Genomic DNA, 18,604 nt, shown 5'->3' with positions numbered 1-18,604 from the left:
TTTTTTTTTTTTTTACAAAATACCAGTTTTTGTCTTGATCGTAGCATTTTATTTTGTTGTATTTATCCATGTAACCTTAAAGGCCCAGTCCGTGGCGCAAAAAAGGTTGGGGACCGCTGCTCTAGGTGTTAATCAGGACGGATAGCTTTTTGAGGCAAGTTTATAAAAAATAAAATAAAGCCGAGACAGCTCCGATGCTAATTTTTATAGTTTCGTGTTAATGTTGTGCCATGGAAACCCTTTTAAAAGCCTCGCCTCTGTCAGTGCGCCCCAGGGCAGCTGTGGCTACAATGTAGCTGCCATCACCAGTGTGTGTGAATGGGTGGATGACTGATTGTAGTGTAAAGCGTTTTGGGGTCCTTAGGGACTAAGTACAGCGCTATACAAATACAGGCCATTTACCATTTAAAAGTCTCCCTGACTGTTACAACACCCATGTTTTAAAGCAAACGTACACCAACTGATGCATACTACGTCATAATCAATGACGTTCAAGTAAACGACATTTCCCAGAATGCGCCGCGGCTTCTAGTGACATCCACGCCACGACGAGCTGAAACGGTTATTTACGTCCCGATGTTACGAACTTGGCCCCCTGACCTGAGCTCTAACCACTGTTACACCTGAGTTAAGGCGCTGCCCCTAGTTTGTTGTCCTCCGGAGTCACCCCTGGACTGACGCCATAAGCCAGACCAGCTTGGTTTTCGGTGAGTCAATTGCTATGCTATCATCGGTTCCCACCAGGCTATTTGCGCGAAGGTCGCGCAGCCTGTCACCGTGCAGTCGCGTGCTTCAGACCAGCGCCAGCGGTGGCGCGTGCCAGGGCATCCGCGAGACTCCGGCGGAGGCCAAGCGCAACCCCATCGTGTCCACTTCCAGGGTCTCCAGGAGGGGGATTTTGGCTGAGGAGACTGCTGGAAACAGCGTGAAACCATCGATGCAGTACCACCACCTCGCCCCTAGATGGCTGTCCAACCTGGAGAATCGCCGCAGTTCCTGGGCGGCTCTGGCCAGCAGAGGTCGTAACAACAACCAGTACTGGGAGGAAAGCGGCGGAGACAGGGGAACAGGTGGAGGACCCATGCGGGCAGGAGTAGCCTCTGCCGGTGTCCTCTCTGCTGCGGCCGTGGCCTTCTGTCTGAAGAAAGACCCCGATAACAAAGGTAAGCTTATAATAAATTATAATCAGCTGACACTGATTAGAGACCGGCCGTTCATTAATTGTTTTTATAATATAGTAAATACTGATGGGACGATGTTATATGATATAAACTGGTCTGTAGAGTTAGTTTTAAACCCAGCTTGTTTTATTTAGTAAAATCTTTAGTGTAGTTAATGTTTTCTCTCTGCTTTTTCAATAACCAGATGATGCTCTTTTGGAAGCAGCAAGGACCAATAATGCTCAGGATGTAGCCAGGTAATACCCAAACATGAACACTTAAAAAAAAAAAAAACATAGTTGCTTGTCTTCTTTTGTCTTGAGTTCAACGTAGGCATTGTGTTTTAAATGTACGCTAACATATGCTAGCTCTAGATATTTCACACACCTGTAAATGCTAGAATGGAGGTGGCGTTAGGACCACCTTTATTCTTCAACACACCCTGAACTCTCTTAGGCAGCTTTCTTGTAATGTCTTTAAGTAGTCTTCAGGATTAGTCCTCCCGGCTTCTTGAAGGACTCTTAAAGCTCTTCTTTGGATGTTTTTGCCTTTTTGCTGTGTTCTCTGTCAGCATGATCCCACGATGTTGAGCTCTGGGCTCAGGGGAGGCCAATGCAGCCTCATGTCAGAGCCTACTACACCAAGTTTTACAGATGGCTGTATACACTCACTGCTGTACATACTGATGAAGATTTGAACGAAAAATATTATATTTAGATTCATCACTCACTCACACATGCTGACGCTGATTTTTTTTTTCCAGTTCTTATGTAATTTTGCATAGCTGAGCCTTTTCTCCATGTTTCCCTTCCTTATGAATGGATTCTTGACAGCTGCACTTTCACTGAAATAATCAAACTGTGTTATCTTTTTATCTTTTTAAAGTGTTAAACTGCTTGTCTTAGGCCATGCCTTCACCTTATCTATATTGCTTTAAAACAACAAGCAGCCAGGACTAAATATTTACTAAATATTCATTATTTACTATATTTGCTATACTTTTGGCATGTGACCGAATGCATGGATGAGTGGTTTCCTACAAAAGAAATGTAAAAAAAAAAAAAAGTATCACTTATGACCTGAAATGAACTCTGGTTTGATTATTACACCCACGTGTAAGTCACAGATCATGTGCATAGGGCAGTTTCCAGAACATCCACGGTTAACTCCTGTTATGAAAGCACACCTGTAGTTGTTGTCCCATCAGTAACCAGCAGGTGGAAGAAGAGCTCCACCTCTCTGTGTGAAAGTCTTCCTCTTGAGGGAATATTTGCAGTGTGGATGTTTGGCACTAACTTATGCTTCCTCATATCTTCTTCTTTCCTGCTGTGACCCAGAAATCAATTTGCCATCATGGAAAGCAAACATGAAGAAAGAACTGCAGATGCATCCGATGTGAAAGTCTCATTCAGTGTTGCCACGTACCTCCAATGTGGCACACGGCTTGATGCTTCATAAACCCAAGAATTACTCATTTGGAAGCTTAATCTTCTCCTTCCTCACTTATATTATAATATTTCCCTCCGTCGCATCTTCAGTGGCATAAAATGCCAGTGAAGGAAACCGGGGAGGCAAGTTACTGTAATAAAAATGCCCTCGGACACTTAAGACTCCCTGCTTCCAGTGTGTCTTGCTCGTTTGTTTTTTTTCGCTGTGATTTTTAGGCTCTTTAAAAACGTGTTTCTCTGAGATTTGTTTTACTTCAGAATAATGTAAAACAGAAACATTAGAATAATATAAACACTTGCTCTGAACTTGATCCTAAACTTAGTCCTGGCAATGTCCTGCACACAGAGGGTTAGGTGGCAGAAATGGGTATGCTACATAAAAGAAGGTGCATGTATTAGAGCCAGACTTCTATAATGGCTCGTTCTCATCCATCTCATCGATGGTGTTACATTAACGGGGTACAGAAAGGAGTATCCGATAGATAAACCTGAACATTATTATGAGAATTTATTCTTCTTCAGATCAAATTCTTAGTCTTTAACCTTTTAGAGGCTGTTGCTGTTCAGATAGATGTGTTGTTGTATTGTGCCTATGTTAATCATAGTAATTCATGTGTTTCGGCTGTTGTTGAGTATTGGTCTTCAGGTCCATGTACTTGAGCGCATGCATACCTGTGTGTATCGATGCATGCCCCCATCTGCATGCTCGGGTTACCTGTACACATGTGGCAGATGGCGAAGGTGAGAGTGCAGCGAGACGGCCAGTTAGCAGGTCACAGATGTGTTAAGTGCTTTGGTCGACTCTTTAGAAGTGGTTGAGTGTCAGGGTGTGTCAGCTGAGAGGCAGCAGGGAAATGAAGAGCGTCCATTTTCACAGAATGGATGGTTAAGAACTTGGTAGCGTTTGGCATGATAGCAGTGTTTAAAATAATGCTTAATGCTTGTTGGTATGTTTAGCCGATATATATTCATGCATTCTTAGTTGGCACCATATGGCAACCATGTAGTGTTATTTTTAAAAAAACAACAACAAAAACAGTGTGACGATCGAAAACTGATATTTATATTTGGTGCTAATGTTTTCTTTATGTTTCAATATAAATGATGTCAGGGCATGTTCAGCCATTTGTTGGGTAGGACATTAGAGAGAGAGAGAGAGAGAGCGCAGCGTGGCATGCAGTGCAGCTGTAGTTTGACTATTGTGGTTAAACATGGTTACAATATTTTTCACTTTTAAACTAGTTTTTTAAAGCCAGCGATACAAAGTGCTTTGGAAAATGTAGTTTGTTAACAAACTGGTGACGACAAATACCACGCCACACCCTGGACGCTATAGAAGGAACCAGACTCTGATGGTTGGTATGAAGCGGACACACAACCCTTCTTCCAGTAACAGAACTAAAACGGCAGAAAATCTCAGAAGCTGAAAGAAATTAACTTTAGGTGGCAAAACTCCAGTGAGGTGTGCATTCAAGGAATGTGGCAGCAATGTTTCAGTGTATGACTTCAGATTTGCCTGTTAAATTGGTAACAAAAACAACAACAACCCTTTAAATCATACTTGAAAGTAAACACTTTCAAGAACAGACCCAGTCCCATGTAGCTTATCACTTATATCAAATAAACCACTCTGCTTTTTCCATCCACTCTTGCTATGTCATTATTCTCATATCAAAGTCTTTGTATTTTTTCAAAGTCAAAGGAGCTTCTCAGTTTGTCCGAATTTAAAATGGGGAAAGAAAAGTTCAGCTGCAGCTCTTACGGCTTACCCTGATTGTGCATGCAGAGCAGGCAGTGAAAACGGAGACTGAGAGCATCAGTGTGAGTGCAGACCAGACTGAAGCCGCTGTGTTGACTGTAAACAGGGACTCTGTCTGCTCAGCACCAGAGACGACAGCCGGATCCCTTACATACGCTTATAAGGACTGCCTGATGTTATAGCCTCGGGCAGAAAACTCAACACACACCTGGCTTTAACGTGCAGATATATTAAGTGGTGCAGAAGGCTTTGGATAAAAGCAGGATATGTGCTGGATTTATTCTGGTGTGCCCCAAAAAAGAGACTATGCTTGCAGCAGCTTGCCTCCCATATTTCTTGTTTTGTAGATTTCATTTTGATCTGCATAATTTCCCCTAGGTGTGCATTACTTAATCTTACTTCTGTTCCTTCAGCATGGTACGTGCTTTAGAGAGAGAAAGAAAGAAAATGCTACAATATCGATTGCAGTACTACATGGAGCTTCTGCTACAGGCTGTTAACGGTGAGACTGAAGTAAAAATAAAACCACTTTCTGCTTCTTGTTCCCATCAGGCTGTTAAAAGAGGGGGTGGATCCGAATCATCGCCACCGTCTCGGCTGGACCGCTCTCATGGTGGCTGCTATGAATCGACAGCACAGGTCTGTGCGCGCCTGCTTCGCCGAACAAGTCGTGTTTTGAAACTTCTGAGGCGTTACATATGCAGCAGCGGGTTTGGTATCGCGCAGCTGCCGCATTAGTGCGAGCATATGCCATCCTCGTCCCTGCTTTGGTTGTTACAGTACGTCATCAGAAGTGCAAAGTGCAGCTTTCAGACTGACAGACGGTCTTTACCCGTTCCCCCATTTCTCTGTCCAACAAATTAAATTAGCCTCCTGGCCCCCAGAACACACAGAATACAGAGAGGGGCCGAGGTTGAGGCCGGGCCAAATCCAATTTACAGGCCCTTTTTTTCCTTCTCACTCGCTCTCTTTACCCGGTCTGTGTGGTCACTTTTTTGTTAATGCTTCTCACTCTTAAGGCCCTTTATGTGAAATCTGAATATTAAAATGTTTTCAGATGAGCTTACTTTCAGTCCTGTTCTTGCTTGCTTGCTTTTTTTTTCTCCAAGTTTGAACTTGTGTCGCAACAAATTGAAACTTAACGAATAAATCTGTGATCACAAAGCTTAATTGCGCGCGTGTAATTGGTTACAACTTTCAGTTTTATATTGATTTCCTTTTGCATTATATTAGCATGTTCGCTTATAAATCTTGAAGAAATTTATTGATCACGAGAGCGACAGAAAAGTAATTTGGCAGTAAAACGAGGGCACTATAATTGTTTTATCCTGATTGTCTTCTTTTTATAATCGTTTGAAGCCAAAATGGTAATTGAAATTAGAATTTGATGAATCACTCGGAGCTGATCAGAGATGAACACGGTCACATGATCCTTCAGCTGCGACTTTAACGTTGTGTATGTCGAGTGATCGTATCCATGGACCTTTTTATTTTTAATGATATGTGTCTGTCTGTGCGTGTGTGTCATGTGTTTTTTGGCTACGTACGTGTGTGTGTGTGTGTGTGTGTGTGTGTGTGTGTGTGTGTGTGTGTGTGTGTGTGTGTGTGTGTGTGTTATGAGTGCTATAACTCAGCCAGACAGTGACACTCCTCTGTGTTTAATCCCGTCTTCCAGCCCCCCAGTGAGCAGTCACTGCTGCAGGGAAGACAGAACATCAGTTCACACACATCAGTCACAAACACACAACCGTCCACTCGTAGAAACACGTGCGCACACACGGGCGAGGAGACCGAGGGAGTTCATACCAAATATCTTACAGGCCAACTGCCTATTACTCAGCCACACACAACTTTATTTGCAGCCGTTAAGTGAAAACACAGGGAACATCACTCACGGACGCGGTGTAGCCTGTAGCGAGAGTGTCACCGTGGCTCTCGCTGTTGAATTATTCTGCCCGTCTCTCTCAAACAGTTGTGTTTATATTTTCCTGGGCCAAAAGTGATAATTGTGTTTCAAGAGGACATTTCAGTGGGAGCTGTTTCTAGATGTAGTGTCCACCAGGCAGGTCAAGGCGCGGCTGCGTGAGGGGAATCAGGGGTGGAGCAGAGGGGGGTGTGGGTGTGTAAGAATTAAGGGTGAGACATTTGTGGTGGTGGGTGGAGGGGGCGTGTGTTTGCTTAGCTTTGATGTAGGGCTAAATCAGGGATGCGCAGGGCCTGGCTCTCTGTTTGCACTCTTTAACACACAATGCCCATCTCCATCGCTCTTTCTCTCCCTCCATCCCTCCCTCACGGCATTCACGTGCACAATGAGCGCTCAGCCAAGTATAACGCCTGTTGACCGTTCCGACCTGTCGGCCGAGTGACTCGATGGGAGGGAGGGCGACGGAATCGAAGGGAAGAACAGGGGTGAAGGAACGGGAGAGAATAACCTGGCAGGGGAGAGAAGGCATTTAAGTGGGATTATAGATTTGAGACCAAGATTAGCTGGACTCAGCAGGGCCTAATGAAATATAATCATTTGGCCATCATGATCGTAATGGTAGGTAGTCGGGTTCAGATAACACATATGGGGTTTGTTATTAAGATCTCCTTACGCTGTCATATTACGACTGTATTCGCAAATAATATAATATAGTATTAAAATATAATTAATGGCACGTTTTCAGGATATTGCTCTATACTATACTCTATAACATTTTCATGTTACTATTTTCAATATGTGTACATACGTTCTTCTCTTGGGTTTTGGTAATAAAATAGCTGTAAATAAGAAGATTGCCATCTTCTTTTCTACTATGAAATGATTAAGTGGTTAAACCTGAAGTGGAAAACATAATACTTAAGTTGTTTTTAAAGTGAATAATAAGTCTCGGTAAATGCTTTAGATACCAGCCTCTAGAGTCCACTATTTCCTGACTAAATAATCATATCGTAAAGAATCGGGTACATTTAAAAAAGGAAAGAAAAAAATTAGAGGTACAGTGAACCTTGCTTTCCAGCATCTTTCTGACCCCAGGTGGACACCGGGTGAGGTGAGGTCCAATGTCTGGGCCAGGTGGTCGCAGACATGGTTGGTCAGTTTGGCTCAGGTGTCTTTTATTGCACAACGGAGGTGGAAGTGTCTGCTTCCTGTCTTCCCTCCAGGGCCGGATTGGAAACTAACACCATCCCTCTGCGGAGACACCGATCACCTGCTGGTGAAGCAAGGCTACAGTTATAAATTTGTCAGCTCTAGAGTGTTGCATAGAGAGTAATGGGAAAGAAAAATGGTGTAGCATGGAGATGATGCCATAAATGGATTTTCAAGTGTCCGAGCAAGATGCCGACACCCTGTTTGCTTAAGGAGCAAAAAGGTAGTCATTAGCTCAAGGATCTCTGTAAAGGGGACAATAAAAAGATAACCTGGATGAATCCTTTATATTTGTTTGAGAAGAACACGAGCAATAAAACATCAGGATATAACCAGATGGCTCAGTCATACAGAAAGGTTTGGGGGCATAAAACATTTTTCTTGTTTTATCCACAATTATTACACAATTAAAATAATTCTGTAATAATTGTGGATATTATTTTTCTTTCTGTACATATTGGACTGTATCAGAAAGTCTGTAAACTGTAACTTTTTGTCCATTTCTGTTGAAAAGGGAGCTTAATCTAATTAATCTTAATTAACCACCTCTGGATGCCTTCAGTTAGGCCTCAAATTAGTGCTGCAACTCTCCTCCCAAATAAAGTTAGTCACTTGATCATCAGTTGATTAGTAAAACTATAAACTGTTTTTAAAAGCTCATTAGTTTTAGTACCGTCCTGTGTAATTAAATCTCCCTTTCTTTCATCTTTTTAGCTACTCTCCCTCCTTTCATCCAGTCCTCCTCCTCCTTTCTCCTCCTCTTCTTTGGAGTTTTCCTCCTTTTTTATCTCTCCGTGTTTACCTTTCTTATGCCATTAACTCTTTTCAGACCATCCCATTCCTTCAGTCAGTCCTGCCCAGCCTCGTGTGACCAACCTCAGTTTGAGTTTGTGCGTTTCTGTACGCGTCTCACAGGAAGCATCGACGTGTTTGTAGAAGTGCTTGCAAGGGTGAAGGGGAAACCCTCTGTGGGTCATACCCCACCCCTCCACAGTGATACAGTAACAATAGGGGATCCCACCCCCACCGACACCACCACCACCACCAACCCTTCCGATTGTCCTTTATACCCCCCTCAGCAAGGTCAGACACAAAGACCTGGCCAGAATGTTCTCAGCCTCGCTCTCCCATAGCAATGCACATGATGGAAAATAGACTTTCAACCTTTATGTTTTTAACTAAAAGGTTTGTAAATGTTTATATTCCATGCTGAATATTTGCATGCCTCTGCTTCTCAAATGATGTGCTCCTCTTACTTATATCTAATAGTGGGTTAAGTAAGCCTGCTGGTCAAATAAATATAGTGACTCGTGCTGTACTTCAGTCTGTTGTCAGAGATGCAGCCTTTTATATTTTAATCAATATCTGCTTCTAAATTTCTGCTAAATATATATATTTTTAAAAACCTGTACTTTTGTTTATAATGCCACAAATAAATAAGATATTTAATTTCAACTGATCTTATATAAGAGTTAGTTTCACTCGTCCAGTCTCATTTTAAGAGCACAGGTTCTCCTAGCAGGGCTTCAGCCTGTTACATAGTCAGCTCCACCTCATCCTCCTATGAATGGTCATTTTACTCTATTTAAGCCCTTTCAGGCCACTGCCACAACCATTTAGCTGTAAGCGATCCATCTCTCCCTCCCAGGCCACATTACGTGGTCACAGGTTTAATGGCAGAAGCATCAGCAGCGTACCAGCAGGGTTCATGTTTCGGCCACCGCCTCTCTCTCTGTCTCCCTGTGTTCACCGATTAGCTGGCTAGTTTTTGTGTGTACATTTGTGCTCATCTGTGTCTCAATGTGAAAGCTACTGCTTGCCTTCACAGTGGACTAAGTGTGGGTTTATGCAATAGTGTGTCCTGCAGACAGGGAGACCTGAAACATCTGACGGGTCACAGTGAGTGGTGTTGCCGAGGTACTCCTGTTTGTTCTATAAGGCGGTACGCTCCAATGAAGGCCTACACACGAACACCCACTCGGTTACACTCCCCCAACGGTGCCGGAAATGGGGTCCGACCCCTGCCCCCTTCAGTGTGCACATATGTACATGTTACGAGGCCGACAAATGTGTAATGAAGGAGAGATAGAAGGAAGTGACTAGTGGGGTGTATCCACCATAACGAGACAGAATAGACTGGTGTGAATCAGGCGAAAGTGTCACAGGCAGTCGAGGAATTGGATATTTGCGCGTGATCTGTTTATGAATCGTGAGGAAACTTTGTGTAAAGGTCAAGGTTGTATTTGGTGACGCGACAGAAGCAGAGCTCTGTTCATGAGTAACAAAACATTTAATTAACAGATATTGTGGTCAGTGGCAAGTGTTGCAACTGCAGCAGCTGATAAGATATGTGTGCGGGCTTGTTAACATGTCATTGGTTACATGCGTGACGCTGCCGATTCAGAAACACTTTGACATCCACCAAATAAGAGGAAACATAGAAGCTGCTGCAAAGCAATAAATACCGCTTCAAGGCAACGCTTGCACACTTTTTGGATGGAGCACGTCACAAGTGTGTTTCACATCCAGTGTGTGTGCTCGTCCTGTGATGCCACCTTGTGAGTCTGTATGTGCTGATGCAGATTTATCTCCACATGTTTTTAGCAAACAGAAAGATCTAATTCTAGTACATCACACACAGTGAGATGAAGGGCGTCCCACACTTCATGTAGAGGTAACTGTCTCTTTAATAGCTCTGAGAGTATCAGACCGTTCTTTGCCTTGTTCCTCCTCCTTTTTCCTCGTCTTTGTCCTCTTTCTCTTCTACTTCCTCCTTAAATGCCGCGTTCATCTCCTTCTCCACTGGCTGACTTCTTCTTCTCCACCTTCTCCTCCTCTGCCTCCCTTCTTTTTTTTTCTCTCCTCCTGTTCCAATTCTGTCTTTTCCTTCTTTTTGGTTCCTCCTCCTATATTGCCGCCTTCTTCTCCTTTTTGTTCTTCACCTTCTTCATCTCCTCTGGCTCCTTGTTCGTTGGCCGTGTCCTGCTCGACTTCCGCCTGCTCGACTTCCGCCTGCTTTTCCTCTCCCTTTTTTCCTCCCCCACCTTCTTCTTCTCTTCCTTTTTGCTTCCTCTCCTCATCCTGTACTCCCCCAGCCTTCTTCTCCTCCATTTCCTCTCCCACCTCCTTGTCCTCCTCCTCTGCCTCCTCCTCATTCTCCTTCTTCTCCTCCACACTTTAGGAGTCGTCACAGGATATCATCTGCCTCCATCTCACCCCGTCCCTTGCTCTCTTGTGTAACACCTACCATCCTCTACATGTCTTCCTCACTGCATCCACAAACCTCCTCTTTCCCTCCTTCCTGACAGCTCCATCTTCAACCTTTATTGGTACCAAATATAAAGTTAAAACACGTGACAATAATAAAATAAAAAAACACCACACATTCTGACAGATGAATTTTATACACATCACTGACCCCCTAGTCTTTGTCTTGATTTAGGCACTACTTGCTTTGATTGTCCCAGATATTCCTATGAAAAAGAGACAATCCATAAAATCTATGAAAGTGTTGATCAGACATCTGAACCCAAAGGCGCATTATTACTCTTTGAGAAAGAGAGAGGGGGGGGGGGGGGGAGACTTCCCAAAGAAAGGAAAACCTATTTTAAAATTTGTCATCCTCCTAATGTGGAAATAATTATACGGACAACAACAAGCCAAGAAAAACTGGCATCCACCGCATGAACACTGAAATATTATGGTGTTAAAGCTCATCTGTGTGCATGTCTGCGTTTATTTAATACAAGGTTCTGGGTGTGCGGACGTGTTTTTAAACGTGTGCCTCTGTGTTTTGTTGCTTTTCAGCGTGGTGAAAGTCTTACTTGAAGCTGGTGCCGACCCAAATGCCGGTGATCACTTCAACAATGTTTACGACACATCACGGGAGAAAGGGATCCACTCACTGGAAGGTGAGGAGGGGGGTGGGAAACGGAGAGCAGAGTTGTTATATTACACATATGAACCCAAAGCGTGTAAACCAAGTATTATGAGTATAATTTGCATAAAAATTTGCATTTATGTACATGTTTGATTCTTTGCGCATTATTTGTTTTATTTGTCCTCTGACGAGTGGTGTTTTTTTTCTTTTGTATTTTTTTTATTTGCTTGTCTTCTGAGCTGTACAGTCTCTCTCACACACACACACACACACACACACACACACACACACACACTCTTTACCCCCCACCCCTCCAGTCTGTGTTGGGTTTCTGCAGACATATTTATATGGGATATGTATATTGCAGACATTTATATGGCTGTCAGGTTTGGGTCCGCGTGGGGCCGGCGTAGCGTGGGGAAGCGTTTCCCAGACGCACACTGATGGATGGGCTAGGGGGCCCTGTGCGACGCTTTATTGGGTTAGCTATGATTATCCCGCCTTGTCTCTCACACACACACACGCGCGCACACACACTGCAGAGAGCTAGAGAAAAAGAGTGGGATAGATAGAGGGAGGGAAAGACTGATGAAGGAAGGGAGAAGGAAAAGAGGGATGCTCTGAAAAAAAGACGTCTAGAGATGGAGGAGAAGGAAGAAGATGCGGATGTTTGAGGGAGTGATGGAGAGAGGGAGGGATTGAAGGAAATGGGTAGGATGATGAGGGAGGGAGAGGAAGTCAGGAAATGGATGAGACAAAGTTACTGGGATAGAGAGAGCGGGGAGGGAGAAAGAGGGTGCAAGCGATGAAAGGAATTGATGGACACCAAGGAGGAGAGGAAGGAGGCGGGAAGAAAAAATAAAAATGGATGATGAAGGAGTGGCACGAGATGAGTGCTGTTATGAAAAAGAAGTAAGGAGAGAATGATAGAGTATCTCCATTATTAGTAAGGAGCAAAGCAAGAGAGACCCTAAAACACAACTCGCATTATTGCTATCGTGTCGGACAGTTAAGCTTAAATCTGCTCAAATGAACAACTATTCCAAAGCTGGAAACAAGAAAGATAATTTTATAAAAGCAATGTTGTCTTCGTCGCACTTTCTGGAGTCTTCCATTGTCTGTGGTTAGATTATAGGAAGCTCCCCCGGATTTCGATGCTGTAACGTTTAAAGCCAAAGTAGTTTGTTATTCATTGTAATATCTTTTTCAGGTCCAGGGAGTATACGGTGTTCAGCTTCATGTAATAACTATCCTATTTGCAGCTTTGAGGAATTAGTGCATTTCCTTAAATTCCTCTTAACTCTAAATTCACTAAGACTGTCTTTTCTTTTCTTTTTTTTTTTTTTAACTTTAATATTGGTGTAGAGAAGTATTTAAAATTAAAATTTAGCAGCAAATGAGTGATTTTCCCAGCAGACTTTTTGGTTTTGTTTTTATTTTATTGTATTTTGGGAGCCAACCTGTGCACGTTCTGCGCAGAAAAAGCAGCTTGTGGTTCTAATTGTTCTTCCTCCTCTGTCTCCTCGTGTCCGCTCTCTGCAGTCTTGGTGTCCAGAGAGGACGAGTTCAGCAGCAGGCTGAGCAGCAGGGCTGGTTTCCGTGGCTGCACAGCGCTTCACTACGCTACGCTGGCCGACGACCCACGCGCTGTACGCATGCTGCTTGAGGCTGGTACGTTACCGCTCCCGAATCATTACAACCGTCCCATCACTGCCCACGGGGGGCCTCAGAGTGTCAGCGTAAGAGAAGTAAAGGTGATGACAGATGCAGCAGCCTCCATGTGTTTTGCTTTGTTGCTTTGCAGTCTGATGCCTTACAGGTGCAATTTTTAATAGAGAATATCTTAGGTATTATTAAAGTCAAATAACTGCCAAGCTGTGTGGCAGTCTCCACCTTTATTTTATATACACTCCTCAATCCTGCGCACCCACTGTACAGTGGGCGGAGGATTTTAGTAGCTCTTACCTAGGTGAACTCAGTCTGCCTTTCCTGAGGCTACACTCTGTCAGCCTCTGCAAACACAGCTGACAGATGATAGTGTCCACTGGTGGGAGAAGTTTGAGTTGTTTGATCTCAGTTTGACAGTTTGCTTGTTTCGTCTTCTGTGGAGGTGATGTTTCCAGGCACATTGTAATATAATAGTTCCATATGTTAGCGTCTGCTGTTGCGGTGGCTAATGGGAATCTAAATGAATAAAGATGTTTGTAATCATACCTTTCAGTGGTCTTGATAAGTCAGGTCAAATGGCACTTTAATTATCTAAAGAGGCTTTTAAATGTAAATTTGCAAATTCTTACCTGAACTGTGACATTCTGTTACAGTTGGGATTGAGTGGAAAAAAACAAAACATTTTTTGGTTCCCTTTGTCCAACTAGACAAAATCTAAACGAGTCACTATCGTTAAAAGTAGGCGGGGCAGTTAATGTTTCATTTCATGAGCAATTTTACCTTCCAAAAACGACTTAAGTGAGATAATTTGAATAAAGTGATCATTGTAATAACTTTCTTTAACTGTAATCCAGATTCACTCCCTGCTGTGGGACGTTTTCTTTTTTTTAAATGTTTTTTTAATTTAGAATTATAAGTCAAGTTAAATGAAATGTACATCAAATGCACTATTTTTCAAAGGTTGATGAGTAGTAATGTTGACCAAATCATTTGTGGTGATGGCTGCCTTTTTGTTGTTAATGTAATTATGGTAATCTGATATTAAATGTATGTAAATAGTTAAATCGCAATTTCTCGTAGAAATACATAATGCAAGACCCTGAATATATGCAAGTTTGTTTACTGACAGCTTAATTCAAGAGTAACAGTCAGTTTAAGACCTTTTTACTTTGATTATTAAACAGAATAGTTCTCGTTCCGTCTTTAAAGCTAAAAGCAGTTTCACCTCCACCAGCTTTTCAGATATCATCACTTGAACGCATCCCCTGCGACTGATATAAACAGCATTACAAAACTCATTTGAAATTGATTACTTCTCTGCTTCCTTTGCCCCACCCCCCCGTTACACTCACACCTGCCGTTGACTCAGCGCCACTATTACACACACGCAGACCCTGGAGGCAGAGTATCCCCCCTCAGTTTCCAGGCGAGCAGCTCTTAAACAAGCTAGGCCTCGTTGAACTGTGACCTCCTCGCAGAACATGCCCTTGGGGTAGCTCCACAAGCACAAGAAGTGTGTGTGTGTGTGTGTGTGTGTGTGTGACCATGTATGTTAGTGCACTCAGGCCCCCATATGATTAATTAAAGTATTCATATATTCAAGTACGATTTCATCCATCTGATATTCTTGTTTCAGTGTGTGGATGCCTTTTTTCCCTCTTTTTCTTTTTTTAAACTTGCATTGGTGAGGTTGTTGTTTGTTGTCGTCTTTTAGGTCGATTAGGCTTTTAATCTAAAAACACTCCATTTTAGGATCACTCTACGCTCAGTGAAACGCACACACGCAGATGCACAGGAGCTTGTATTAATGTCTTGTTTATGTTTATGATGGATGATGCATCTGAAGCTCTGTCAGCCTGTCTCTCCCGTCTCACCCCTGCCTCTGTAAGCACTCCGTACGCTTAAACAAATCACCTCAACTAACTCGATCAAATGTTCTGCAGACGCATTTTTGAATTAAAAAGGTAAGAAATTTCACGAAGCAGAGACATTTGTTTTAGGACAATTGGATTAAAGACGGGCTTGGTTGTCGCTCGCCCGGCTGGGCCTGTGCAGGGTTGGCGCCACCATCGCTGCCAATAGCATTTGTGGCATCACGCGCCCTCAATCACATGTTGCCGTGTATCTGTGATCCCGTGCAAATGTGAGTGTAATTAGTTTCTTGTGCATGTTTCATTGTTTTTCCTCCTCATACGAGCTTCCGGTATCCTTCTTTCCTTTAAGCCATTTTCCATTCGTAGCATCCTATCCATCTTTTTTTTTCTTTTTTACATCATCACAAAAAAAATCTTATGAACTGTCACAGCTTCAGGACATCTATGTGGATTTTGGTGTGTGTGTGTGTGTGTGTTCGCTATTTTGTGCGTCATCTTCCTTTCATGTATGTACACACTGAGCCTTGTTATTTCCCTTGTGTTTGTGTTCATCTGTGTAACTCTACTAGCTGTGGGTTTGCTCTTTTGGCCTTAGCCGGCCCTCCACTCACATCTCCATCCATCACAGTCTCCAGGCCCACCCTCAGGCTTCACTTCGCCACACAGTCCCTCACCCTACCTGCAGAGGCTCTCTAGTTTCTCCCCGTGCTCCACATCGGGCCTGTGGCCAGGGGCACTGAGTAATGGACAGCTCTGTAGGTGGTAAGAGGCCAGAGGAGACACACATGCTCGCAGATGCACACAAAGACACACACACACACACACACACGCATGCATAAAGACCAGCAGGGGCTCTCTCCCACCAGCTGCACTGAAAGAGAGGGAGGAGGAAATGGGAAAGAGGAGGGCACTCCTAATAGGCATAACTAAAGCACTCCTAATGAAGGGATCGTGTGTGTGTGTGTGTGTGTGTGTGTGTGTGTGTGTGTGTGTGTGTTTTCAGTTGGGGTTGTGTGTGTGTGTGACTGTTGTTAGTGTTGATCCTGTTATAAAGTGCTATGGCCCAGAGGGTTGGCCTGATATTAAAGCCCTAAATGATGCTATTTATTATGTCTGGTGTTGGCGCGTGTGTGTGGTACTTTATTGCTTTTCGGCCTCATGTTTTTTTTTGGGGGGGGGAGGTTGTGGCGTATTGTCAGGATCGATGGCTTCTGAGCAGGTCACGAAATTTAGGGGTTTATCGATAATCATCACAGTGATTATTAGTCTCTGCGGCCAGTGCTCAAAGCAATAGAGCAACAATCACCTGTACTGATTACATAGTTTGTTTGCTTTTTTTTTTTTTCTGTGTTCTGAAGAAAAAGTTCAGATGGGATTTCTTGTTCGTAGTGGGCCGTACAGCATCACAGTACAGAGTACTGAAGTTACTAATGTTGTTTTCTCTCATGAGTGTCAGTCAGTGTAGACCGAGCTTCTTATAAAGACTGAGACTGTTAAACACTGACTCATCACAAACCCATTTGACTCTCAGTGGCAGAAAGAAAATCAGAAGAAATCTATAAGAAGTGCAGCATTGTGTTCATTACTGTTGAAAGCTGAATTCATCTTTCACTTCATCAATTTTTAAAAATTTATTTCATTTCTGGTAAATATAGTTGGAGCTTGGTGATGTTTTACTAGGAGTAACCCTTGAAGCTCTTCTCTGAACTGAGTGGTTTCGGTCATGTTTTTTTTCAGGCCTGCTTATAGAACAAATGACTGTGTGTGCATCAGAAGTTAGTGACTGTGCTCTCTCCTACTCAGCAGCTACGCTTGGAAAAACCCAGAAACTCTTCTTGTAGTTGTCAAGTAACGTTTTTATTGAGTTGTGTGTGTATCTATACAGGGAGTGCAGAATTATTAGGCAAATGAGTATTTTGCCCACATCATCCTCTTCATGCATGTTGTCTTACTCCAAGCTGTATAGGCTCGAAAGCCTACTACCAATTAAGCATATTAGGTGATGTGCATCTCTGTAATGAGAAGGGGTGTGGTCTAATGACATCAACACCCTATATCAGGTGTGCATAATTATTAGGCAACGTCCTTTCCTTTGGCAAAATGGGTCAAAAGAAGGACTTGACAGGCTCAGAAAAGTCAAAAATAGTGAGATATCTTGCAGAGGGATGCAGCAGTCTCAAAATTGCAAAGCTTCTGAAGCGTGATCATCGAACAATCAAGCGTTTCATTCAAAATAGTCAACAGGGTCGCAAGAAGCGTGTGGAAAAACCAAGGCGCAAAATAACTGCCCATGAACTGAGAAAAGTCAAGCGTGCAGCTGCCAAGATGCCACTTGCCATCAGTTTGGCCATATTTCAGAGCTGCAACATCACTGGAGTGCCCAAAAGCACAAGGTGTGCAATACTCAGAGACATGGCCAAGGTAAGAAAGGCTGAAAGACGACCACCACTGAACAAGACACACAAGCTGAAACGTTAAGACTGGGCCAAGAAATATCTCAAGACTGGTTTTTCTAAGGTTTTATGGACTGATGAAATGAGAGTGAGTCTTGATGGGCCAGATGGATGGGCCCGTGGCTGGATTGGTAAAGGGCAGAGAGCTCCAGTCCGACTCAGACGCCAGCAAGGTGGAGGTGGAGTACTGGTTTGGGCTGGTATCATCAAAGATGAGCTTGTGGGGCCTTTTCGGGTTGAGGATGGAGTCAAGCTCAACTCCCAGTCCTACTGCCAGTTTCTGGAAGACACCTTCTTCAAGCAGTGGTACAGGAAGAAGTGGTAAATGGCCTGCATTTGTATAGCGCTTTTCTAGTCCATAGGACCCCAAAGCGCTTTACACTACATTCAGTCATCCACCCATTCACACACTGGCGATAGCAAGCTACATTGTAGCCACAGCTGCCCTGGGGCGCACTGACAGAGGCGAGGCTGCCGGACACAGGCGCCACCGGGCCCTCTGACCACCACCAGTAGGCAAACACGGGGTTAGTATCTTGCCCAAGGATATTTGGCATGCAGCCAGGATGCAGCCTGGGATCGAACCACCGACCTTCTGATTAGTGGCTGACCTGCTCTGCCACCTGAGCTACAGCATCCTTCAAGAAAAACATGATTTTCATGCAGGACAATGCTCCATCACACGCGTCCAAGTACTCCACAGCGTGGCTGGCAAGAAAGGGTATAAAAGAAGAAAAACTAATGACATGGCCACCTTGTTCACCTGATCTGAACCCCATTGAGAACCTGTGGTCCATCATCAAATGTGAGATTTACAAGGAGGGAAAACAGTACACCTCTCTGAACAGTGTCTGGGAGGCTGTGGTTGCTGCTGCACGCAATGTTGATGGTGAACAGATCAAAACACTGACAGAATCCATGGATGGCAGGCTTTTGAGTGTCCTTGCAAAGAAAGGTGGCTATATTGGTCGCTGATTTGTTTTTGTTTTGTTTTTGAATGTCAGAAATGTATATTTGTGAATGTGGAGATGTTATATTGGTTTCACTGGTAAAAATAAATAATTGAAATGGGTATATATTTGTTTTTTGTTGAGTTGCCTAATAATTATGCACAGTAATAGTCACCTGCACACACAGATATCCCCCTAAAATAGCTAAAACTGAAAACAAACTAAAAACTACTTCCAAAAACATTCAGCTTTGATATTAATGAGTTTTTTGGGTTCATT

The 18,604-nt window shown here is 43.4% G+C and overlaps 1 protein-coding gene across 1 annotated transcript in view; it reads left to right on the top strand.

The window, feature by feature from the left end:
- Positions 1–527: 527 nt before the first annotated feature.
- clpb (ClpB family mitochondrial disaggregase) overlaps positions 528–18,604 on the top strand; it is a 36,786-nt gene continuing 18,709 nt past the window's right edge. Inside the window, exons 1-5 of the mRNA XM_085371039.1 lie at positions 528–1,163; positions 1,366–1,417; positions 4,920–5,006; positions 11,308–11,411; positions 12,923–13,051. Coding sequence (XP_085227165.1) covers positions 722–1,163; positions 1,366–1,417; positions 4,920–5,006; positions 11,308–11,411; positions 12,923–13,051 — 814 coding nt within the window. The 5' untranslated portion in view covers positions 528–721. The remainder of the gene's footprint in view (positions 1,164–1,365; positions 1,418–4,919; positions 5,007–11,307; positions 11,412–12,922; positions 13,052–18,604) is intronic.

The sequence above is a fragment of the Diplotaxodon limnothrissa genome, linkage group LG14 (assembly GCF_057381915.1).
Source record: "Diplotaxodon limnothrissa isolate DT_005_m linkage group LG14, D_limnothrissa_male_GT1.1, whole genome shotgun sequence".
NCBI lineage: Eukaryota > Metazoa > Chordata > Actinopteri > Cichliformes > Cichlidae > Diplotaxodon > Diplotaxodon limnothrissa.
The sequence above is the reverse complement of the archived record's forward strand: the minus strand, read 5'-3'. Positions and strand labels throughout refer to the sequence as shown.